This window comes from Oryctolagus cuniculus, chromosome 9 (assembly GCF_051225735.1).
Source record: "Oryctolagus cuniculus isolate XC-2025 breed Fujian yellow rabbit chromosome 9, ASM5122573v1, whole genome shotgun sequence".
In the NCBI taxonomy this organism is placed as follows: domain Eukaryota; kingdom Metazoa; phylum Chordata; class Mammalia; order Lagomorpha; family Leporidae; genus Oryctolagus; species Oryctolagus cuniculus.
This window is the reverse complement of record NC_142875.1, coordinates 70956890-70983711: the sequence shown is the minus strand read 5'-3', so window position 1 is coordinate 70983711 and position 26822 is coordinate 70956890. Positions and strand designations below refer to the sequence as shown.

At 38.7% G+C, this 26822-nt stretch overlaps 1 protein-coding gene across 2 annotated transcripts in view; it reads left to right on the top strand.

Annotated features, from left to right (window-relative positions):
• The first annotated feature begins 2178 nt into the window (after positions 1-2178).
• Positions 2179-26822, top strand: part of INTS6 (integrator complex subunit 6) — a 92615-nt gene continuing 67971 nt past the window's right edge. The window contains exons 1-4 of one of the 2 annotated variants that reach the window (XM_051832218.3): positions 2179-2836; positions 3219-3296; positions 4088-4237; positions 23405-23494. In XM_051832218.3, the coding sequence (XP_051688178.3) occupies positions 2726-2836; positions 3219-3296; positions 4088-4237; positions 23405-23494 (429 nt within the window). In that variant the 5' untranslated portion in view covers positions 2179-2725. Of the gene's footprint in view, positions 2837-2991; positions 3072-3218; positions 3297-4087; positions 4238-23404; positions 23495-26822 lie in introns of those variants that run through there. The other variant, XM_051832220.3, reaches the window with a different exon arrangement.

Here is a 26822-nt window from a genome sequence, read left to right as displayed (position 1 = left end):
GGTGCTGCAGCCTAGTTGAAAATCACTGTCCTTCAGGAAGCAATCAGCAAAGCTGTCCTAACTTCTTTACATTTGGAATTTCTGGAAGGACTTTTTACCAGGAGCTTCCCCATCCATATCCAAATTCTGCCAATTTTTCAAGCAGTGTCTCTCAAACTCGAGTAACTCACAAAAGAAAGAAGACTCACAAAAGAAATGCTTATGATCCTAGAGAATATGTTTTCAGACAGGCAGGGGTCCACAGACCAGTTTGAAAAGCACGGATACAGAAAACTACAGAGCAAGTCTATGGAACTGTGCAAATGATCACTCTGAAAAATTCAATCTTTATAGCTGCTAAAGTAATTTGCATATTGCAATAGAATGGATTCTTTTCTTCACATCTATGATTCCAGTTTGAGGAACAAAATGGCACAGCTTAAATATATGAAGCTTGGACAATGTTCTTCATCACTCCAAGTGATAAATTTCTCTTTCCTGAATTATTTAGTATCTTATCACTTTCTACGTTGGAGTAGCTAATAATACATATGAAAAATATTCACCTAGAAAACCGTAAGCTCACTGAAGGCAGTGGCCACATTTTATTCATTTATTTCCAGCAGGCCTATTTCACAGTAGGTCCTTAGCAAATACTGGCTGCAAGACCTGTACTCCGTCATAATTTTTAGTCCAAATACTCTTACAAGTATCCATACCTCTTCTATGGTCCACACTTACAAAACACTTTTCACTGAAATAGCCTGACTATAAATTAACAAAAAATCTCCAAGGTTGTCATAAATATCGGGAAGTTTTGAAACTCAAGATTTTAAAAAAAAATGCCACAACATGTCTTCTGTGTTAATAGGAACAATTTCTTTAAATGATCAGTAGGCACATAAAATTTCAAGATTAAAGAATAAAATCTGGAAAGGACAGGCTAACGGGAGGCGTCCTACAAATTAGCTAACCCTACAAAGGCCGCTTAATTAAGTCTCTTAATTGTATCTAAGGCAGTCTTCATTTTTTTCAGCGAGTTCGAGGAAGCTGTTTTTCTCGGAGCAGATTCATGACTTCAGGTAAGGCAGGGGCTTGACCGAGACTGCTTCTCACACACACACACGGGTTTTGGAGTTGGAGGGGCTGCTTGTAAGGGAGGGTTCTGGGAACCCCCGTCACTGTGTTATCTGGACAAGTTCATGTCAGGTTTTTCACTTTAAAATGAGGGCAATGGATGATTTGCTAAAGTCCCTTTCAACTCTGAAACTGATATCCTATGACCCTGAGTAAACAGCTTGGAAAAAGTCTTTTTCTCTGGGAAGGAGCAGTTACGTTTGCTCAGGATAAAAAGGGTAGCAAAGCACTTATCCATAAGCTCCAGTCTCTCCCTAGGCCGTTCCCGGGTTCGGCGGCTTTCTGGGTGCCCCTTCCGACGGCAAGGCTCCGGGTCTGCCGAGCGCCGCCCTCAGCCTTCGGCCGTCGCCCCCGCAGCGCCCGAGGATCCGGGCGAGGCGAGGCCCTCGGGCCCACTCCCCAGCGGGAGCGGTGTGACTCGCCGCGATTAGTCCCCGGTCATAAACAACCTCTCACTTCCCCTCCCCCGCCCCGGGCCCGCCCGCGCTGGGCCGGCCCTCCCAGGCCCGGGAACCTCCTCCCGCCACCGCGGGTCCCGAGCCTTCCTCGCGAGGGCGGCCGCGGGCCTGCCCCCTGCCCTTAACCGAGTGTGTGTTCACTTTACTCAGCCCTCCTCGGTCGTCCACGTTACCAGCGACCTCGGAGGGCGAGCTGAGGACAATCTCCATTTGCCTTCTTCCGACCCCTGTCACCTCCAACAGCCAAGGAGAGGCAGTGGCCCTGACGCGCAGGCTCACAGTGGCGGCCGCCCTGCGCGCGCCGACGCAGCCCCCGCCCCCCACCTCGCGGTCCTTCCGAGGCCAGTCCCCGCCCCTTCCCAGAGCCCGCCTCCGCGACGGCCCGCCTGCTCGTCCCTCGCGCTCGCTCTCGCGCGCACCCGACGCCCCGCCTCCGCGCATGCTCGATAACAACCCTCAGAGCCGGCCTACAAGCAGCCCCCGCCCCTGACCTGTTTGAATATGCTAATAAGAGCCTCGGGATTAGCCAATGGAACTGCGGGGCGGTGCGTCACGTGGCCCGGGGACGTGTCAGGGGGCGGAGCCCCCGCAGCCCCTACCCGAGTTAAAACCGGAGTGTGAGAGAGAAAAGCGCTTCAGTAGCGAGAGGGGCTGAGAAAGTGGTGACACCGCCGGGGTGCGGAGGGAGTCCCTGAAACTTCTCCCAACAGCCCCAGGGCCAATCTCCCCTCAGCCCACTCCCCTCTTCGCCAGCTCCCAGGTCCCCACTCCCTGCACCGGGGGTGGGGTGGGGGAGCCAGGCCCGTCTCCCGCTGGGACACACACAGGGGCCGGGAGCGGGGACGGGACCCCCGAGGCGGGGGGGACGGACCGACAGACAGACGGCCGGGCGCCCGCCCCAGCGGGCAGGCAGGCAGGAGGAGGCGGAGGCGGGGGTACGACGGGGAGGACTGGGTCTGGGGAGTTTCCTCTCAACTATCGGGGGAGAAACTCCCCGCAGCCGGAGGAAAGACCCAGACGGTGTTTTCCTCCCGGGGGCCGCGCTCCCCCGCCCCGCGTAGCGGCGGCGACTGCCGCCGCCACCGGCGCCTCCACCTCTACCATCTCCTCTTTCTCCACCACCTCGGGCCCCGGTGTCCCCGGCCAGCACTATGCCCATCTTACTGTTCCTGATAGACACGTCTGCCTCTATGAACCAGCGCAGCCATCTGGGCACCACCTACCTGGACACGGCCAAAGGCGCGGTAGAGACCTTCATGAAGGTACCGACTGACCGAGCCCGGGGCGGCGACCCCGGCCCGGCGGCCCGCGGGCGGCAGGGTGGGGGAGGGCGGCTGGGGGCGGCGGGGCGGGGGTGTCGGGGACCTGACTGCGGGAGCTGCCGGGCTCCGGGACCCCCTCCCCCACCGCGCGGGCGGGCGGGCGGGCGGGCGCTGCGAGCCGGGCTCGGCCCGGGCCCGGGCTCCGGCCCCGGGGCTGGTGTGTGGGGAGCGATCGGTGTGTGTGGGGCGGCGTGGAGGGGTGGCCGCTGCGTGTGCGGATACTGTGGGGGGCGGCGGGGGACGTTGGGCGCCCCTTCTTCGCCTCGTAACCTCGCCTCTCTGCTTCCCTCTCGCCCGCCCCGTTCCTCCTCCCGGCCCGCAGCTCCGTGCCCGGGACCCTGCCAGCAGAGGAGACAGGTATATGCTGGTCACTTTCGAAGAGCCGCCCTATGCTATCAAGGTAACAGCCCTCGCCCTCCCCCTTCCCTTCCTTCCCTTCCCAGTTCCTTCCTCGCTCGCCCTCCCCGCCCCCCCATTCACCCTTCATTATGCTCCCCTCCCCCACCCGCTGCGCTCCCGGGGCGGAGGGCCCTTCCCCTGCGGGCTCCCACCCCCCTCCCCCGCTCGGGAGCGTCCCGGCGCGGCGCGGACTCGCCGGGCCACCGCCGTCCCCTCCCCGGCCCGGCCCGGCCCCGCGGCGGCAGCGGCGGCGGCGGCGGCGCTGCGATCAACATGGCCGACATTTCCCCTCCGCGGCGTGAGCGGCAGCAATGAACTGTGGGGGATATTTATTCAAGTTAGCCCGAGTGACAGCCGGGCCCGGCCGCGCCGAGCCCCGGTTTGCATTAAAGGGGAATCAGGCGCGCCGAAGGGGGCTGCGAGGCTGGGGCTGCTCGGATTCGCCCTGGGAGGGCCGCTGGAGGTTAACTTCCCAAGTGCCGCTCCCGGCCGCCTGCCCCTAGGACGTTTGCATCCCCACATTTTGAGGGTTAGATTAGGTAGTAGATTTCCCAGTGTGAAGTTAGAAAGTGTGCAGGCTGCTGGCTACCAAAAGCTGTAGAGCAGGCCGGTTGCTTGCCGGCTACCTTTGGCAGAGAGTTTCCTCAGCAGCGATAACAGTATTAACACGTTAACCCAACCATGTCAACCCAAAGTGAAGCAGCTACATGGTGCACGTCAGATTGTAACGGCTGGCCGTGTGCATTTAGCGTTACAGGAAGAAAAAAAAAATTCTCACGTTTTTCTTTTCAGGCCGGATGGAAAGAAAACCATGCAACGTTTATGAATGAACTGAAAAACCTTCAGGCTGAAGGACTTACGACTCTTGGCCAATCCCTAAGGACAGCTTTTGATTTATTAAATTTAAATAGATTAGTAACTGGCATAGACAACTATGGGCAGGTAGGTTGAATATTAAAAGTGGAAAAATAGTTGATTTTTCTTGTGGGGAAAAAGAAAACAGCCCAGTCCCAAACTATCTAAGGTGAAGTGCAAGTGTGGAACATTTCAGAGTAAAATACAGTATGCACATAGTACAAAGGTGAAGCTCTGACTTACTGTGCATGGTTTTATATCCCTTAGTTTCTTTTCCCTTAAAAGGCATTTGTATTCAGAAGTAGAATCTGAAGTCTTTGCTGTAGAGTTTAATGTGAATGTGGTTTTCATTCCTTGAAAGTTCACGGGAGACAGGCCAGGAAGACCTCGCACCTCAGCATCCTCAGTTGCTCTGCTCCTCCATCCTCAGGCAGGTGTGCAGCTTTAGCGGTGGCCAAGTTGGACTTAGTTGTCAGTGGTCTTCATTTCCATCTTAGTAAGCATGGCAGAGGGAATTATCCTGTTGGTTGCATCAGGGTTTAACTTAACCCTGTGTTCTAGTATTGTGTGAGTTCTCTCAAAGGTAAGATTTTTATGGAAGCACAATAACTGGCTGAGTACATTACGATTTTTTCTAATTAGCAATTATTGCAAGAGAAAGTCTGAATTAAATTACAGGTCCAGAATCCAGAGTTTTTACTTTTCCTAATTAGAAAAACAAAGTCTAAATCTCCAAACCATCAAGGAAAACAAGGCTGTCTGGAAAATAGGACAGAGCTTCCTTGACCTGCTGTCTCTGTATAGCACTTGTATCTGAGTGTGAGAGAAGCTTTGAATCACAATGATGGTTCACTAAGGAATAACGCAAGGTGATCCATATGACTTTTTAGGATATTGTTATCTTAGAATTAAAAAGATACTGAAGAATGTGTAGTGTTATTCATAAGCACAGAATATTATACACAAAAGAGTTCAAGTCTTTCATTGTAGTACAAAGCACTATTAAAATTGTGCATTTAGGGGTGGTTTTTCTCAAGTTCGTTGTACACCCTTTGCATGAGTTTTGCACATTTCTGGAAGCAGAATTGTTTCTGTTTTAGAAGTTTTTATGACTTTCTTCCCGGGGATAACTGTTGAGCCCCTAAGCAACTTTAGAAATGGTTGAATTTAGTCCCAAAGCAATTACAGTATACATTGCTATTTAGAACCATTTGCCAGATTGCACTTCCATCATTTAATTAGGTAAATATGTATTTTCTTATCACTTTAGCTTTTGTCTGTGTTGCTCTGTTTTGAACTCTTAATAACTTAGCCTTGAACTAAGCTTGCCATGAACTTTTGGGTTTGTTTCTGTAAAAATTACAATGGATTTTTTTCCTTCTCATATTCCTTTGTTGGGTAGAAGGTATACAGTCTTTCACTGCTAAAACTTTAAACTGCTTTGCGTTCAAAGACACATTCAAAAGTAGCCATTATTTGGTTAGCTGACTAGATTGTCAGTATATAGCAGAACTATTTGTTTCTTCTTGTTCTGCATCACATGTCTAGTAGGAAAAGTATTTGGACACATTCGCCTCAATATTCAAAATATTCCTTGGGATACTTCCTTAGAGAACTGCTCCTAATGGAAGCCTGAGGACGTTTGGAACTTACCCCTGTATTTTCTTTTTCCAGTTGCCATCTTCCACAGAGAACACTTTAGTTTTTGTCTGTAAAGCTTATAAAAACTTTGAGGGTGAAGGTGGTCCTTCTATGCTGTTGCTACTTCTTTGACCAAGAGAAGAGCCTGGAGATTGGGATGTTTTTGCATTTTAGGGCTTATTAAGTCATCAACAGGGAGGGATAATGCTCAGTTATTTTGATGAATGAACAAAGATGCAAGAAGTAATACTAATGCTTATATCCTGGTTGGTACATAAAAATGACACTAACATTAAAGTAATTGAAGAAGCCTGAATCTCTGAACAAAATGAGTAAAGTTTTTGATTAGAAGAAAATATCTTTCTAGAAGATTTTTTTCTCATCATAAAATTTTATCACATTCATTTAAATATTTCACATTTTTTATTCACAAGCAGAGATAAATGGTCAGGAATTTTGGATGCCTCAAAATATTTAATACTACACACCATTCATGTGTTCTTTGTAAAAGCACTTTGTATCTACTTGTTTTCTATGGAATACCTTCGTTCTATAACCTCAGTGTTTTACATAAATACTTCCCCTGTATACTAAGAACTGTGGAACCCACAGTACCAACCACATGTATGTAATCTCAGGTAGTGAAGGAAATAAGAAAAGGTGAGTTAGATGGAAGACAGCCTGTCTATTTTATAGAGCATTTAGAAAAGTTTATACAATTATTTTTTAAAAGTCTAAATATAGGTTAATGTGTATCTACTTGTATATTTACCTAGATAATCTTCCAGCCCCACACACACATGCACATATGTGATTTTCCATAATCAATTACAGAATTACAAGAGTATTAATGTCTATTACACCTGTTAATTTAGTAGCATATGCACAAATACATTTTTGAGATTAACTAGAGTGCTACAGAATTCATAGGGCATCTGTAAAGAAAAGTAGCTGAGAAAGAAGAACAATTCTTGTTCAAAGTTTTCCTCAAGCATTTTGGATAGCCCACTAAAATTTTTTTTACTGATAGAAGTCCCTATAAATATTTAATTTTAAAAATCAATGCCATTTGCTGACATTTCTACAGTCAGGAAACAATGTATAGCCTCTAATCTTTTCCTTTCTAGCACTATCTTATTAAATTGCTTATCATTGCAGATAAATTTGACATTTTTTCACATGTTCAACAGTTTCAAATAATGCTGATCATTTGAGAGTCACCGAAAATCGGAACCAGTATTAGTTTACAAAATTAGTAAATGTATGAATTTTTAGGGCTTTCATTAAAACTTTGTTAAGTATATTTTATTTTCATGTTGTTCCAGATTTTTCTGTTTTTCCCTCGATGTTTTTAACATTATCATTTCTTTCTTTGGAAAGTTAATTTCCATTTTGAATTAGCTGCTAAATCTTGTTCTTGCCTGTAATTTTATTTTGTCACTGGTCTGACTCCACACCCTTACTTGTCAGGATGCTAGTAAGGAATAGATTGTTTCAGGACTTAGAATGGTACCGATTTATTAAGTGCCCTTAGTGAAGATAATCCATGACCAGTATCGTAAATGGAGATAAAATGTGCTTAATTTCTTGAGGATTTTCATTGGAAATGGTGACTTTTAGATAGATAAGATCTTGGGGAGAATAACTTTAACAAACTTTATTTTTCAGCATAAAGATGTGTTTATAAATTTAGCAGATACTCCAGGTAAAGTTCTAATATGACTACTTTGTTTTCCCTTAACCCAAGTAGTTCTCATTCAGAACTAAAGTGGTTGAAAATACAGGCTTCTCTTTTAATGTTGGCAGGTGAAGTAGTGAAAACATGATTCCCATTTGGGTTCCCTAAAGCTATCAACTAAGAATTTGGTATTTATTAAGATATAGACATCTTTTCAAAAGAAAGTAGATTACTAAACCTGGTCATACTGGCCTGACTGTGAACTGGAAACACTGGTGAATAACATTTTGTAAATTTAAGTCCCTTAATTAAAAAAAAAGTTGGAAAAACATGTGACAAAAAAATGTATTAACCAGTTTTATGTGTGTGGGTCAGTAGTGTTAAGATGAGGGGGTCTTCAGAAAGTTTATGGAAAATGTCTGTAATGAAAAAACTATACATAGATTTCAATTTTTTTTGTACAAAAAAATAGGCATCTTTTAATTCCATTTTCCCAGAGACTTTTTAAAGTACCTTTGTATTTTCACATTGTTGTACAGCCAGTATCCAGAATATTTTTGTCTTGCAAAATTGCAACTCTGCACATTAAGTATAGATATTCCTTCCCTCTCTGCCCACCTAGCCCATGGCAGTAACTTTTTGACCACTCTAGATCCCCAACAAAAGTGGAATCATGCCATCCAGTTGGCCTTTCATATTTGCAGGTTCCACATCAATGGATTCAAGCAACTGCGGATAGAAAATATTTGATAAAAAGTTGCGTCTGTACAGATTTTATGCAAAATTTTCCTTGTTATTATTCCCACAATGATTATATATGGAACAGTTAGATGGTATTAGGTATGAAAGTAACTTAAAGATTATTAACTTACATGGAAGGATGTGCATAGGTTGTATGGGCATCCTTGGATTTTGGTATCCATGGTGGAACCTGGAACCCATTCCCACAGACACTGATGACTGTCATTTTGTGACTTGGCTTATTTCACTTAGTTTAGTACCATCAAGGCCCATGTAGTAGCTGTGTCAGATTTTCTTTGTGTTTGAGGCTAAATAAATTATGTTTTATTGTATGTATATACTACATTTTGCTTATCCACTCATCTGTTGATGGTCTCTTTGGTTGCTTCCGCCCCTTGGCCTTTGTGAATAATGCTGCAGTGAACATGGGTGCACAATTTTTTTTTTTTTTAAGATTTATTTTATTTATTTGAAAGAGTTACAGAGAGAGGTAGAGGCAGAGAGAGAGGTCTTCCATCCGCTGGTTCACTCCCCAGATGGCCGCAACGGCCGGAGCTGCACTGATCCGAAGCCAGGAGCCAGGAGCTTCTTCTGGGTCTCCCACGTGGGTGCAGGGCACCAAAGACTTGGGCCATCTTCCACTGCTTTCCCAGGCCACAGCAGAGAGCTGGATTGGAAGAGGAGCAGCCGGGACTAGAATCCATCCCATACGGGATGCTGGAGCTTCAGGCCAGGGCTTTAACCTGCTGCGCCTCTGCGCTGGCCCCAGGGGTGCACAAATCTCATTGAGATCCTGCTTTCAGTACTTTCAAATATACAGCCCGAAGTGGAGTTCCTGGATGATACACTGATTTTAATTATTTGATGATGTACCATACTGTTTTCCCTAACAGCTACATCACATTCTGACCAACAACACATAAGGGTCACTTTACATCCTTGTCAACACTTTTTTTTTAATTTGAAAGGCAGAATTGCAGAGCAGCAGAGGCAGAGAGAGAAAGGTCTTTCATCCCCTGGTTCACTCCCCAAATGGCCACAACGAGTGGAGCTGGGCAGATCTGAAGCCAGGAGCCAGGAGCTTCTTTTGGATCTCCCATGTGGGTGCAGATACCCAAAGACTTAGGCCATCCTCCACTGCTTTCCCAAGCCATAGCAGAAAGCTGGATCAGAAGTGGAACAACCGAGAACCGGCGTCCATGTGGGATGCCATCACTGCAGGTGGCTTTACCTGCTATGCCACAGTGCCTGCCCCTACTGCTTTTTTTTTTTTTTTAAAGCCATCCTAATGGATGTGAGGTGATAGTTAATTGTGTTTTTATTTTCTCTGAATTATTTATTTTGAACATCTTCATATTTTTTGGCCATATATATACTGCCTTGGGAGAAATGTCTATTCAAGTCCTTTAGTCAGTTTTAAAATGTTTTGTTGATGTTATAAAAATTCTTTTATATCTGAATATTAACTCTTTATCAGATATATTATTTGCATAAATTATCTCCCATTCTCTACATTGCCTATTTTGTTCTGTCTTTTGATACACATAAATTTTTAATTTTGATATAGTCCAATTTACTTTTTTTACCTGTACTTTTGTTGTCAGTCACAAAGTTATTATTAATTTCAGTGTCTCTGGAGTTTTTTTCATATTTTTAAAACGTTTTGTCGTTTTTTGACCTTATGTTTAGGTATTTAACCTGATAGAAATCTAATCAAAATATGAGTTGATATATAACTTCTTCATCACCGTTTGTTGAAGAGCCTGCCCCTTCTCCACTGAACAGTCTTGGCAAGTCCCTGAACTTTTAAGCTACCTAAAAAGTATTTTTGACAATTGATGGATAGAGGACTCTGTAGTCAAACTTAATGTTTTCCTTCCATCTTTGTTAAGAGAAGAGCATTCTGCAGAAATGTGAGAATTGGAATCCCAATCTTGACCTTGCCATTGAATTACCATATAACATTGGGAATTACATTACCACTCTGTACCTCTGCTTCCTATTCCAAATGAGTAGTCAAGAAGTCATTGTACCCTTTAGTAGAGTCGATGAGAGATTTAAGTAGGTTGGCATATTTAAGATGTACTTTACAAAGTGCTCAATAGATACAAAGCATACTTTTTTCCCAAAAGATTAGTTTACTTCTACTTTTGTGTATTTTCAGTTTTATATTTGAAATTCCATTATAAAAATCTAATGGTATTTAAAGCTAATTTTATTAGCATTTTAAGTGTATATTTTGCCTTGGGCTTTTTATTTCATCCTAAGGAAAGTAGATATGAAAGAAAAATAACTAATATAACTTGATCAAAGTTATACCAGCAATAATTGATAAGCATGGTGTGGTATTTTAGAAGAAATATGTTAAATGATAGCAAACTTTAAAGAACAGGGATGGTGTTTTTAAAAAGACCGATTAAATGAAAACTGGATCTGAATGGTTTACCAGACAAATCAAAAAGTCATTTTTTGCTGGTAACACTGCTGTGACAAAAGCATGTGTTTTAGGATTCTTTCAAATAGGGAGCTCCCCCTAGTGCGTTCAGGGTGAGTTTGGTTTTCAGGGAACCTTTTAGGAGCCCTTCTGTTGGGTGAATCAAAGAATATTTATGTAAGATTTGAGTAAGCTCAGAGTAGCATCAAATGGATATGATTGATTTCCTTTTGAACATTGAATAGTGGCAGTTTAAGTGAAAAATATTTCATGGCTTGAAATTTTTCTTCAGAATACTTGCCATAACATTTCTAAATAATTTTATTCATTAAATACTGGTTTCTAAAGAATCACTATTTCTGGGTTATGATCTTTCAAAAGAAAATGAAAAATAATATTCTAAGGACATTGCATTCTTAATTAAAAACTATCCGAAACAAGTCCTAAGTACAAAAGGCAAAAATAAAAGTTTTATTTTATTTTCATATAAGAGAATGTGAATAATTATGTACTAAATTATATGGAGTAAATTAAAAGACCAGGAACAAATTTAATATTTGAATGAAAGAATTTTTCACTTATTCAAGTATTTTGAATAGACCTAAGGCTATTTGTGATTAGAATAGACTAAAAGAATTGTTGAGCTGTGTTCATGTCTTGGAGTTCTCCAAAGAGATTATATACTATTTTATAATTTGAAATGTTTTCTAAATACTTAAAAGTTGTTTTCAGCCATTATACCCATCACTCAAATCTGTATTCTTAGTAAAATGTCTTTGTATGGTTTTTATATACTAGCCCTGTGTTCCTTTGTTTAAAATTTAAAAAGTAACTTATTTTATTTTTGCTTGCTCTTATTAACATATATAATTTAGACATGGTTGCTAGACTATAAATGAATACTGAATTTTAAAATGAATTTGTCTTGATTTGTTTTTTCCCTGATTTATGTCCCCCAACTTTTTAATTTAGATGTAGTTTAAAATCACAAATTGTAAGTGTGAAGCTTCGTGATTTTTAAAAAGGATTTATTTGCTTAATTTATTTATTTGAAAGTCAGAGTTACAGAGAGAGAGAGAGAGCCAGAGAAGAGAGAGAGGTCTTCCATATAAGGATTCGCTCTCCAAATGTCTGCAATAACCAGAGCTAGGCCAGGCCAAAGCCAGGAGTCTGGAACTCCATCTGGGTTTCCCACAGGAGTGGCAGGGGCCCAAGCACGTGGGCCATCTTCTGCTACTTTGCCAGGATCACAGCAGGAAATTGCTGTGGAAGTGGAGCGGCCTGTGTTTGAACTGGTGTTCATGTGGGATGTCAGCATCGCAGACAGTAGCTTAACCCACTGCTCCACAACGTCAGCCTCAGTGAATTTTTATATATATTCTTGAAGAAAACATTGTAATTTGTATCCATTGACAGAACTTTTCATTAGATTTTCTGTGTTTCACATATTTTATAGAGCTTTAGAATAATGTGATGCTAGAAATTAACTTCATTTTTCATCATTTTATAGGTTGAGAAAGTAAGGCCCAGGAAGGCTAACATACTTATTACTTCATATTTATAAGATATTTTAAATGATTTATTTGTGGAACAGTAGTTACAGATTTTGTTAGTAATTTTTATATTATTTAGGAATAAATTTTATATAGAGATAGAACCAGTAGATCTGAGTTACTTTCTTGAGTTGTGTCTGTAAGTTGTACAATATAAATTCTCTCAATTCCTGTTGAAAAATCAGTCATTTCATTTTGACATTATGTTACAGTTAGCCTTTTTGTAACATTCTATCTAAATGCTGTTTGTTACATTATCAGCCTCTGTTGGATTCCTTCTTCCCCCTTGTTTAGAAAAAAGAGTAAGAATGAGAGCATAGTGGATAGGATTTTCATACATTGTTTTTTAAAGGCCTAGATTCCATTATATGTAGATACTTAGTGTACTTTTTGATTGTGTATTTCATAATTAACATTTCTGATAATAGTTTACTTTTCCAATGTAGTATGCCAGCTAATGTTAGGACTATAGATCATAACTTTTCATCTGGACAGTTTTACACTTAGTTAACTACCATGTTTTTCTTTGACTTAAAGAAGTTTTTGAAAATTTTTGAGCATTATAGCTAACGATTCAGAAAACTCTGGCTCAATTTATGAATTCTTAATCTACGTATGCCAAGATATATAACCTCTCAGCTTCAGTTTCCCCATTAGGAAGATAAAAGATAGGATGTATCTTGCAGGATGGTGGTGAAGATTTAGTGATATGTAACAGTTTATTGTTGTAACACAACCTGTTATCCTTTTGGTGAATTTCTGTTTGAATTTTAAGTATTGAAATTATAGGTACAGAGTTTTTTTGTATCCTGCTGTTTTTATTTTTGAACAAGCAGTGGTGATATTCAAAGAACTGCTTTCTTAAAGAACTAGCTATGCTTGGCCCTGCCACTCACCAACCTATGATGTTTTGATAAGTCCTTTAACCTCTCTGAGGTTCAAGTTTCTCATCCTTAATTTTCGAAGGATTTTGAAATACTAATTGTGAATCACCCAGCACAGTGCCTGTCATCTGGTAAGATTCAGGTGTAGATGACCGCCATCCCAATATTGTGGTAAACACTTACAGGCTAAAAGCTTTCTGATCTGAAACTTTATACAAAAAATGGTAAAATTGTCCCGTAACCTGACATGTATCTTTGAGAAGCAGCTAGCATAGCTGTGCAGTGGTTTAGCTGAAGTAAAATTTCTTGTCATGGAGCACGTGGTGGTTTTGGCTTTGAATTGAAGCTCTGAAGATGGCTCTGAAAATTCTTTTTTTTTTTTTTTAATGTTTTTGATTTTCAAAGAAAGAAATGTTTTAACTTGATATATAGAGAAGAGCCCATTTCTAGGACTTTATATGTTTTAGAATTCAAGTTGGTGATGGCTGTAATGGGGTGGATATAGGGGAAGATGTTCCTGTACAGAAGAAAGGTCAAATGTAAAAGGTATGATCTTTCTTATAATTTGTCTTGTAGATATATGTGGGGAAAAATATAATAGGATTAGCCTGAGAAAGCTGTTTTATATGAAGATATTTCTTTTTTTTTAGGTCATCTGTGCTTTGAAATTTGATTATTAGTATATTGAGAGAGAATTGTATCTGAAACATGTTAACCTAAAAATCTTGTAAGAAGATTCCTTTTAACAAAAGGACAAATTTATGTTAATCTTGAGATTAGTGTTAACAAATGTATTCTAGTCCTATCTATATACTATTTAAAAAAAATAAAAAACATTTGTTTGAAAGGCAGAGTTAGAGAGAGGGAGAGACAGATCTTTATCTGCTGTTTGACTCTTCAAATGGCCACAACACTCTGGGCTGTGCCAGGCCAAAAGCCAGGAGCCAGGAACTCCATCCTGGCCTCGCACATAGGTGACAGGGGCCCATGTAAGTGGGCCATCATCTGCTCCTTTTTCCAGGCACACTAGCAGGACTCTGATCAGAAGCGGAATAGCCAGGACTTGAACTGGCACTCCCATAATGTAATGCATGCAGGTGTTCCAAGCAGTGGCTTAACCAGCTTTGCCATGAAGTCCCTGCCTCTTTCTAACTTTATTTATTTGAAAGGCAGGGTAACTGATGAGATTTTTTTTTAAAACTATGCCTTAAAACAGTATGCCATTTTAACATTTTTCCATCCGTTAGTTTTGCCCAATTAAAATGTAGGACTCGGCTGGCGCCGCGGCTCACTAGGCTAATCCTCCGCCTAGCGGCGCCGGCACACCGGGTTCTAGTCCCGGTCGGGGCGCCGGATTCTGTCCCGGTTGCCCCTCTTCCAGGCCAGCTCTCTGCTGTGGCCAGGCAGTGCAGAGGAGGATGGCCCAAGTTTTTGGGCCCTGCACCCCATGGGAGACCAGGAGAAGCACCTGGCGCCTGCCATCGGATCAGCGCAGTGCGCCGGCCATTGGAGGGTGAACCAACGGCAAAAGGAAGACCTTTCTCTCTCTCTATCTCACTGTCCGCTCTGCCTGTCAAAAAAAAAAAAGTAGGACTCGTGATGAAGGTCCTTGGAAGAATATCATCTACAAAACTTTATTGTTTATGAAAACAGTTCTGAATATGTGATAAAAAGAAGTTGTAATGTTAATTATTCGGTGATACATTTTATAATTAGTACATAACAGGACTGATTCTGGCATATTAAAGGAAAACTTCTCTGTCTCAAAACTAGTGCCCCTGGTTAGTTATTAGAAAATATCAACAAAGTTTTGTGATTATTCTGGGATTTCAACAGTGGAAACTTCCAAATGGAATTTTGAAAGGATTCAAAACAATGGATTGTTTTACATAAGGAGTTGAAGATGATTAGGTATGCAGTGTGCCGTGAAAGGTTTGGCTGCATGAGGCTGTCTCCAAGACACAAGGTACAGTCCTTCATCAGTCCTTAGTAAAATGATGTCTTGGTGGCCTCTGACACTGCCTGAGTTGTGATAGTTCTTGGTCATTTATGTACTTTGGCGCGTAATAATGAATAAAAAATTTGATATTACTTGTACAGTTTTCTCAAACCAGTTAAGTTAGAAAACCTGAGAATGCATCCAGATGATTGGGCCTAAATGAGGTAATAAAAAGAATAAGAGGTTTTTATTTTAAATCTTACAGGAATCCAGAATGAGTAATGTCTTATCCCAAACTGGATTATGTTGAGTGCAAATCCTAATGTAAAATGGTAATTTGTCATGTCCTAATGAGGTAAAGTAATATTCTGAAACATGTAGTGATTCTGTACAGTCATCCATATTTGCTTCTTGGAGCATATTTCTAAGGTAAAATCATTGCTGAATTTGTATATATAGTTAGGAAGCCTTAACAAAGTGTTTAAAGGATGAAGCCCAATATTATATGCTTAGATTTTTGTTTCCCAAAATGTCATCTGTTTTGAAAATTTAAAATCTGTAAACATTTGGGAAGGTATTTAGCACAAATATCACTTAATGTTTGAATCAGAATCTAACAAGAATTGATTCCTGGAACTTTTACTCAAGTCTGTAAACTTAGTGGATTTACAGGAACTTAAGGTATTCCTTAAAAATCTTACTGAATTGAGTTACTATCAATTCTTTGTTAGAAAACTAAAAATCCACATTTACTTTTATTTTTATGAAGCAAAATCCCTGAAATTAATCTTGTATTTGTCTTACCAAATTAAATTAAGGTAGGCCTTCAACCAACACAAGTGGGTAATAATACACTGTCAGTTTTCTCAAGTTCTTTTCATGAATTATTACTATTTGGTTTATTATTTAATTCAAATCCTAGGATAGTATTCCTTAGTCATTTTATTAGAATATATAAGATTGCCTCCCTGTACTTTTGCTCAAGTCTTATTCCATGTGGTTTTAATGCTATTATATTTTTAATATAAGGAATTATTACATGTTTAAATAAAAGAATTGATATACAATTGTATAATGAAATTAATAGAAATTCTCGTATTTTAGGGTAGATCTTTTTTTTCTTTAAGATTTATTTTTTATTTGAAAGAGTTACACAGAGAAGGAGAGGCAGAGAGAGGTCGAAAGGTCGCAAGGTCTTCCATCGCTTGTTCACTCCTCAGTTGGCCACAACGGCTGGAACTGCGCCTTCGAAGCCAGGAGCCAGGAGCTTCTTCTGGGTCTCCCATGAGGATGCAGGGGCCCAAGGACTGGGCCATCTTCTACTGCTTTCCCAGGCCACAGCAGAGAGCTGGATTGGAAGTGGAGCAGCCGAGACAAACTGGCGCCCATATGGGATGCCGGCACTGCAAGCGGCAGCTTTACCCACTACACCACAGCTCTGGCCCCTTTCGGGTGGGGTGGATCTTAAACGTTTTCTATGGTTACAGATTTAATGTATCTTAAAATACTGGGTTTTTATTCACTAGCAGATTTTTTAAAGCTTTATTTTGGCATATCAAGCACATTTTCATTTTAGAGAATAGTTGTTTTGAATATATAATAAAAGTCTTTGGTTAAAAAGAGTTGAAGCTTTATAAAAAGTTATCCAGTTGCTCACTTACATTCTTCAGAGGCAATGCATGCGTGGTTCACCAGCTTCTAATATATCCTTCAGAGATGTTTTATGTATAAGTCAAAGGTATTATTTTAAAAGCAATTTCTTTTTAAGATTTATTTATTTGAAAATCAGAGTTACACAGAGAGAAGAGAGGCAGAGAGAGAGACAAAGAGGTCTTCCATCTGCTGGTTCACTCCCCAGTTGACTGCAATGGCCGGAGCTGTGCCAATCCGAAGCCAGGTGCCAGGAGCTTCTTCTGGGTCTCCCACATGGGTGCAGGGGCCCAAGGACTTGGGCCTTCCTCTACTGCTTTCCTAGGCCATAGCAGAGAGCTGGATCGGAAGTAGCAGCAGGCTCTTGCTTCAGGCCAGGATGTTAACCCACTATGCCACAGAGCCGGCCTCCAAAAGGATTGATTTCTTAAGATGAATATTTTAAAGTTTGACATCAAAAGATCAACCACACCATTTGAAATTTTAACAGTAAAAGTAGTATTGCTGAATTCTAAAACAAACAAAATTTCCAATTCTCACTTTGGAATATTGACTTTAATGTAGATTTGTCAGGCCTTTAATGACTTCAATAATTATATTTTGTTTAGAATGTTTAATAGTGTGTTCACCCCCTAATTTAATGAACTGCCTTAAATACCTTAAAAAATTAACAGTATTAATAATGTGAATAGACAAATATAACTAGCACATCAAAACTATAATTTCTTAGATCTTATTTTTGAGGATTAATGGAAATGGAACTGATTAGAGGAAAAGATATGATCTAAGAAATCATCTGGTTGTCTTGCTTTGAAAAGTATGAATTAAAAGAAGCTTCTTCAGTTTATATAGTAGTAACTGTTACTATTGGTAATTTTATCACTAATAAGTTTTTGGATATGAATTGGATCTTATTTGTGCAATTTTAGAACTAAGCTTAAAGTAGGAGAATATTTTTATATTTTGTAGTTTAATACTAGCTTTATGGAATCTGAATTTTGACAAATTATATCACCAAATATCAGGAAATGTTTCTAAATGAATATGAGATAGTTTCTCCTATCGTATAGCCACATATATTGGTAGAGGAAAGTGGGTAGATAATACACATTTCATTTCTTTAAGATTTTTACTGTCTATGTAGATCCTACAAAGATAATAATGAAGGGAACCTAGAGATGATCTAGTCTAGTAGTGTAACCATTAGGAGGTTTTAAACAACAGTCCTCTGACATGCTTGTCCAGTATATGTGTAAGTGTTGTACTTATCTCTTAAGGTGACCTTTTTCATCTTTTGGCTTGTTGTGTTGCTGGTTTTTATTTGAATCTGAAGTTTTGTATTGAAGAAAGCACAAAGTATTATCTATTTTTTTTGTTTTTTACTTGGTGCTAATCTGTGGCCTAGGGATATATATTTTAATGTCTAATTTGTTAAATTCTGTTGACCATCACTTTTCTAGAATATAGTAAAACACATGACCAGTATAAAACATATGTATAACTGAAAGTTATGTGATAGGAGAGCCAGAGAGCTAACTCTTGGTGCACTTTTCTCTTTAGTAGAAGTCTTAAGCCATGGGAAAATTGTAGTGCCCATAGGTGCTTAACTGTGCTTTACAGATTATTCAAAGAACTGGCACACGTGGTGGAATGCCTTGGCACTGGAAGAAAAACAAGTTTTACTGAATGCTCAGGGCTGCTCTCCCTTTGTTTCAGATTAGTTATGGCCTCTTAAGGGTGCAGTAAGAGTCCTAGGCTCCCCTCCCCATTTTCATTTTCTTGAGTAGAAACAGTCTTGAATCTGGAATGTAGATTAGCTTATATTTGGGGAAAATTACCTTCTGTTTACATTTTCAAAGTAACTTGTTTTAATATTGAGAAACTTTTTTTGTAAATAAGTGAGTGAGGTGGACAATATCTGCTTACCTTAATTTAAATTTTCTCACTGAGATTTTATGCCTTAATTGAATTAGCATCATGGTAATCAATTGATGAGAGAATGATAATAGGAAATCTTAAGTGAAGTGAGTTTTTACTCTATAATACTGTGTGGCAATATTCCTTTACTTGAGGCTTTTGGCCAACACTGAAATCAGATTTTTCTAAATGGAAAAAATTTCCCATTAGGAAATAGCTCTAGATGCAGAACATGTTTTACAACTATTTTGCATTATATTTTTTAGGGATATGTTTGGATTTCTTTATGCTAAGAATCACTGGTCTGACAGTGAAGCTTGTGAGTTTATTCTGCCAGTGACAAAAGTAAACTTCTAGTCCCTCTACTGGCTGCCTTTGATGTAGCAGCACTTTTTTTTTTTTAATTAAAAAAATTTAATTAGAAAGTATATAGCTTACTATAAATTATGATAAAGACTTTGTAACTTTTTGACAAGGTGAATATCGAGGAAACTTCTAGTGCATTGGCCCTACATCAAGTGACTTTAAACACATACTCAGAATAAAAATTTATAAAGTAATTGCGCTTTTTTTTCTTTTTTTTTTTCAAAGCTGTTTAGTTTATTCTCATGAACACTCTGGCGGTTAGTATTTCACTGTGAACTGAACTGGCAGTTCGCAATCAGGCCTGGGGGAGGGGGCGAAGCGGGGGTTGGGTGGGTGTGGAGGCAGCTGGTCTCTTGGGAAAAGGGGCTTGGTGGAGGGAGTGGAGGTAGGGATGGGCCCTGCAGTCTTTTTTTTGTTTGTTTTTAATATTGATTAATATATTTAAAAAATGGTAGAAAATCATGGAACAGAAAACCACCTATTAGAGGGACTGTCAGTCCTATTATAGGTACTTTTACTGCAGATAGAATATATTAAGAAAACTAATTGGTTGTTACTGCCATGCTTTATTTGGTGAATATTACACAGTCAGGTTGCTGTAGAATTGTGTCCAAGAGAATTCTGGGGCTACCTAGACAGCCGTTTAGATGAAGAAAGGCTGTGTGATTTTGAATCGACAGTCTTATTTAGGTTCTGGTGTGTGTAGTTAACAGCATTTAATCTCCCTGAATGTGTTACCTCACCAAGCTTTTTATGGTCAAATGAAATAATGTTGAGTGCTTTATTGTTAAGAATCTGATCATTATAGTAATTTCAAACACGGCCTCTACAGATGGTATTATGTGTAAAACTCTAGTATAAAGTTTCAACTTAAAAGTTTTGTTTTATTGTCTTAAGAAAAGGTAACTTTGATTCTAGTGTTCAAATTTAGATTAAATAATCTGAATAATTCAGACTCTGCTATGTTTTAATACATTTTAACTTGATCTGTATGCATTTTATTTTATTATTTTAGATTTATTTATTTATTTGAAAGGCAGGCAGAGTCAGAGAGGGAGATGATCTGTCCACTTCCCAAATGGCCACAATGGCTGGAGCTGAGCTGATCTGAAGCCAGGAGCCAGGAGCTTCTGAATCTCCTACGTGGGTGCAGGGGCCCAAGCACTTGGACCATCTTCCATTACCTTCTCAGGCGTGTTAGCAGGGAGTGGAGCAGCTGGGATTCAAACTGGTGTCCATATGGGATGCTGACACTGTGGGCGGTAGCTTTACCTGCTATACCATAGCACCAGCCCCTGCATTATGATTTTTTAAAATGTGTGTACAGCTGTCCCTCAGTAGTCATGGGGAATTGGTTCCAGGACCCCTGCAGTTACCAGACCTGTGGATGTTCAAGTCCCTTAAATAAAATGTTGTGTTTATGTAAACCTACACATACACTCCCATATACTTTAAATCATCTCTAGATTATTTATACTACCTCATGTTAAAATGCTATATAAATAAGTTGTTGTACTGTATTGTTTAGGGCATAATTATAGGAAAAAAGGTCTGTACTTGTTTAGTATAGACTCAATTCTTTTTTCCAAATCTTTCCAATCTGTGATTGTTTTAGTTTGTGGGTTCAGTATCCATGGATGGGGACAGCCAACTGCATTAGTTTATAGTTATCATCATCCATAAAGGTCTAATATGGTAAGTTTTTTAAATTATAATTATTATTATTCTGAAAAATAATTCTCAATGTGCTTATACAGGAATAAGAATTGGATGAATGTCAAGGCTTTTGGTCAGAAAATCTGACTTTGATTTAGGGTAAAAAGAAGTTATACAGAAGACCCTACTATAAATATTTGATCCTTCCTTGGGGACTTTAAAGAGCTTTGTTGATTTGTTTTTGAGAGGCAACCAGTCAACAAAAATAGTTTTATTTTAAGATTAGGAGCAAGATAAAATTATTTAGAAGATATTTGATATTTTGGTTGTTCCCTCTTGTCAGTTTTTGGGCTAAAATGTTATTGTAGAGACCGAGGAAGAAGATAATTACTATAAGTACATATGTTTATTATACATAAGAGTAGAGATGATCTATCATGTACCTAACACAATGCCTGATTTAAAATAGCCACTCAATAAATAATTGAATAGCTAATATGAATGTGTGGTCAGTAGATAGTGGGTAGACATCAGAAGGAGGCAGTGCTCCTTTAAATACCATTGTAGCCCAACAGATTTGTGAATTGCTACGTGTGGAGTTTGGTGAATGCTCATTTACACTGTGATAAAGGTTTCATGAATGTATATTATTTAATTTTTTATAATTTATTTTTTTAAACATTTAGTTTTATTTATTTGAAAGAGTTACAGAGAGAGGTAGAGCCAGAGGAAGAGAGAGAGGTCTTCCATTCTTCTGGTTCACTCCCCAAATGACCACAACGCCCATATTGGATGCTGGTGCTGCAGGCTGGGGCTTTAATCCACTGTGCCACAGCGCTGGCCCATATTTATTTAATTTAAAATTTGAAAGCTACCACTATTAGAATTTAGAGAAGAAAGGAGCTGTTACTGAGGGCCTGGGTAACCCAGTGAAGTCTTCAGGCAAGAAGAGAAAGACTTAAACTAATCTTTAAAGAATGAGTAAGAATTGGATAGGTTGTGAGCATGGAAAAGGAAAAGCATTTTAGCATGTTTCTAGTTTCATGGAAAGACCTAAATTATTAGAGGCTATTCATTTTGGGGGTAATGGCATAAGGCAAAATAGTATAATGTAATGTTTCCTAAAATGCATTCCATTTAACATGTTGCAGAGAGGAAGATAGGATAAAAAGTCATGTTTTCTTCCTATGATACTCTTGTGACCTCTTAATGCTGCAATATGCTCAAAATCTTCTAGATTATATCCAACATATTTTAAGTTCATTTGACTAAAGTAAATATACTTTCCATTAAGTTGTATGGCTAGGTCAAAACATTTAATTTGGGTGTGGGTGGATAGTGGAGCAGTTATAAGTCGCAGCTTGGGGTGTCTGCATCCCTTATTGTAGTGTCTAGGTTTGAGTCCTGGCTCTACTTCTGATTCAGCTTCCTGCTAAAGCACACCTTGAGAGGCAGCAGATGATAGAGCCAGTCCTTGGCTTCCTGCAACCCATGTGGGAGGCCCAGGATCGATGTCCCAGCTCCTGACCAGCCTAACCCCAGCCTTGTTTATTGTAAGCATTTGAGGAAAATCTCTTTCAAATAAGTAAACAGAAAAGCAAAACAAAACAAAAAACCCGAAACATTTACTCTACATGATGATTAAATTGTATTTACGTACTTAGTATGAATTCAATAAATATATACTATAATACACTAGGAATTTGGAATTTTATAAATGTAAGACAAAGGCTATAGAATCATAGAATATTATATACATGTAATTCTACGTTGTTATTCTAAGCGTAGCTTGTGGACATTAGCGTCTACTAGCCTGTGGTCGTGTTAGAAATGCAGAATCTAAGTCTCCATCCCAGACTTCTGAATCAGAAACTGCATGTTATCAAGATCTCCAGGAGATTCATATTTACATTAAAATTATATATTGTTCTATATCATGTCCAAAAAAACTTCATTTACTATTTGCTGCCATTAGCAGCAGAGAGTTTGATACCTTTGATTTCAAGCATAAAGTTTATGCTCTTGACATTTCTACCCTTTGGTCTTAGTTTTGTCTTATTGTTACATAGGATGTCACTTGAAACTGATCATAGTACTTAGTTCGGGTGGGTCAGAGAGCTCAATGAACTGAAGTTTTACAAAGCTTATGTGTAGAATCGTTGAGAGCTCTGTGCCATTGTGTTCTTTGTTGTTTAGTGTTCTTCCCAGTCATTTTCTTTTGGTTACTATTCTTAATTTTTAACTTTTCATCTTGGATAATTATTAAATTTTGCAAAGTTTATTGTAGCCCTAGTATTGCCATGAAGTTAACTTTTGTAGTTTTTCCACCCATATACATAATTACTTACTTAGACATTTTGTTTAGAGTTGAAGATCGTGGTAATATTGCCTTCCTCTTTAAGAAAGTTTCTCAGAAAATAGTCTTTTATTTAATGTAATTTGTAGTACCTAAAAAAGTCTAATTAGAATTGAACTATTAGAGTCTCTTAATAAATTAAAAAGTGCTTTTAGGTATATTAATATAAATGTTTATTGTAAAAATTAAATGTGAAATTAAAATAATATAAAAATATATAAAGAAATTAATCCACTCAATCCTGCTTCTTCAGAGTTAACCATTTTAGTTTTTCTGAACCGGTTTTTAAATAAGCAGGTATATATTATGTGTAAAATTTTTTAACAGGAAGGGAGTATATGCTGTGTTCTGAGAATTGACTCCTACTAAAAAGAAATTAAGCCAGTGTCTGAATCCTAATAGTATCAATGTGTGTTTTGTTTTTTTTTTTTTACTTTAGGGAAGAAACCCTTTTTTCTTGGAGCCAGCAATAATTATCACAATTACTGATGGGAGCAAGTTGACTACTACCAGTGGAGTACAGGAAGAGGTAAGTTTGCTTATATCTCACAGAATATGCAGATGCAGATGAAAAAATCTTTATTTGTGTAAGCAAAGTAGGATATTGAACACCCTGAATAGGTTCTCTCTTTGATTATTTGATGTAGTCCAGAATCTGTCTCTTGGGATCCATTTACTTTTTTTGTTTAAAGGGGTAGCCTCCATATGTTCTTATATAGGAATCCCTTCTGTGAAATTTTTTGTATGTCCTCTATTACATGCTTGCTTATGGAGTTTATATGAGGGGGACAGTGTTAGTACATTATTGTATATTTTAGTAAAATGAATTTTTATTTTAGGTTTTAAAAAATGGAAACAGCATTCTAATAATTTCTTTCCATATTTCAGTAGATTATCATGTGCATTCTACTGTGGGCCCCCAAGACAGCCATGCAGCAAACCCAAGAGTGGGTTAAGACAGGAGAAGTAATGACTTTTGAGCATTTTTATTTATCTAAGTAAAATACAGTATAAATAATTTATAGCTCCCCCTACGTGTTTTCTCCCAGCATACATTTTATGGAGATGTTGTGTGTGGTGTAGTAGGAGGGTGAATGCAAGTTTTTTATTTTTAATTTTAACTTTAAGGTGTTTTTATTGTAGTATTCAAACTGATTTTGGACACTATTTAATTTTTAATATTACTGATGTAGAAAGATGATTGCTTAGACTATTATTTTTACTGTTTGCATTTGCTTTAGAATCTTAATTTTTAATTCCTGTGACTTTCATAAGGGTTTGATTAAATGGGAAAAGTATAGATTTTAATGTCATTTGTGTGACATTGTGTAATGTAAATAGGACTTGGAATCAGGACACATGGTTCAGTGACTTTTCTGGCAGTAGATTTTTGTACCATTCACCTAAATTCCCTAAGTTTCTGTTCTTATCCATGAAATAAAGGTAATAATTTTGGCTTACTTTTAAGGTTCTTGGATGTCTGAATTGAAATAATGAATATGCAAGTACGTGGTAGACTGTAAAGAAAAATACGTAGTATTTTGCTCTGTCATGAGGTATTAGAACCAGTAGAGAACTATGATTTCCTTATCTTGATTTGGGGAAGTGAGCTAGAGTTGTTTTGTGTGAGCCATTGTTATTAAAGGGAATTCAGGATATAAGCTGAAAAGTTCAGGTGGATTATATACTGTGTACTTAGTAGCCTTGGAACACTCCATAGCTGAACTTAATGGGTTTTGGACTTTCTTAGTCTTAACTGACATGTAGAGCCAGTTATGGTTCTGGCACTATCAGGAATAGATAGACATTGAATTATATATGTAAATAAGCAATAGAAATGTCACTTTAAATTTGAAACTTCCATGGTGATTTTTCCCTCTAAATAGAACTCATGGTAATTAACATCTTCATTCAGTTTTGTTTTGTATACATTAGAAGTCTTTTGATTATTTTGTCTTTATCCTGAATGGTTTCAGTTGAAAAGTTACTTCTGTTTTCTGTTGTGAAATATTCTTCACATGTGAGGTTATCCATTCAAGATGCTTAGGCTACTGCCTTTGAAATGTTGTTTAGGCTACAGTATATTTTGTTGCCATATATCTGGATCTGGATTGTAAAATTTGTTTTGTAGGATCTCCTTTATCTTAAAATCTCTTGAAATATATATGTATATTAGAATTGCTTACTCCTCTTCTAGGTCCTTCCTTGGAAAGGATATTGGAGAAATGTACCTATGTGTTTGCTAGCAAGATTAGGAAGATTTTCCTGTGGGCAAGGATCTTTTACTTTTATCTTCTACAATATTTAGCATAGTCCAGAGAACATATTTATATTTTTTAAAAATATTAAATATAGGTGTGGTTGAGTTGAATGTGATAGTCATAGTCATCAAGTTCAAAATTGATTATTGTTACTTTTTTATGAAGTAGAAGGATCATTTGTTTTAAGGAGAGGTTTATTTTCATTATGAATGGAACGTACTCCTCTGAGTTATTTTGGTATTAAAGTGAGGGAGTATCTTTAGATTCATTTTTTGGGTGGCAGTTTGCAAATGTACCCCAGATGTGTATGTTGATGAAGTTTAATTTTTGCTAAAATGTGGAAAAATGTTGCAAAGTACTCACCCAAGTAGTTGAATTATGTTATTCATTTTTTAAAACCCCTTTCAGTTCATAGAAAAACAAAGATTTTCTTTTGTATGTATACGTATACATGTTTATGAGTGCTATATATGATCAATATTGTTGTAGTTTCTACTAAGGAATAATAAGCAGAATTTTGCTTTTATATCTTCTCTTCCGATCTCCTAACCTTTGCCTTTGCCAGAACATTAGGGATGTGTATATATAATTCATGGGTGACTGTGTGGCGGCTGTTGGTGTGACCTATTACTATTTATGGAGTGGTATGTTCTACCCGTATGACACTTTGCTCAACAGTCGTGTCATCTGACGTGATATATTAACTGTTCTGTTAGTGCTGTTTTTTCAGGAATAAGTATTCCTGCTGCTTTAAAATCATTCTTTGAGCATATGAGGAAATATAAAGCTAATGTAGTCTTTTTTTTAAAGATTTATTTATTTATTATTCAAAAGTCAGAGTTACAGAGAGAGAGAGAAGTCTTCCATCCGCTGGTTCACTCCCCAGATGGCCACAACGGCCGGAGCTGTGCCGATCCAAAACTAGGAGCCAGGAGCTTCTTCCGGGTCTCCCATGCGAGTACAGGGGCCCGAGCACTTGGACTATCTCCTACTGTTTTCTCAGGCCATAGCAGAGAGCTGGATTGGAAGTGAAGCAGCCTAGACTCGAACTGGCACCATATGGGATGCCAGCACTACAGCAGGTGGCTTTACCCGCTATACCATAGCACTATATCATAGTGCCTGCTAATTTAGTCTTACCTTTTATTTTACAAATGAGGAAATTGAGATCCAGAGAGAAAAAGGGATTTGCTTAGGGATAGTGTTTGTTATTGCCAATATTCAGATTAGAATTTAAATTCCAAGACATCCCAGCCCCTTCAAGACTAGTGCCTTTTTCCTGATATGCGCACTGCCTCTTCATTTCATTTCATCTTTGTGTGTTCTTAAAACTTACTTTCTATTTACCTGAATTCTTGCTTGTCAACTTAATCTTTGTGTACAAGTGTAATACAGGTATTCTGTTTTTTACTCATTCGGTGTTCCATGCATGACTTCTGACCAGAGCGTTTTTAGAATAACAAAGATGAACAAGGTGGATTTCTGGTTCTCAAAAGTTCACAGTCTTATAAGGAATAGCATGTTAAGCAGTTTTATGAGTAATAAAGTAGATATTTACTAAGCATTGGTAGTTGATTCTTAAGTGGTAGGGAAGGA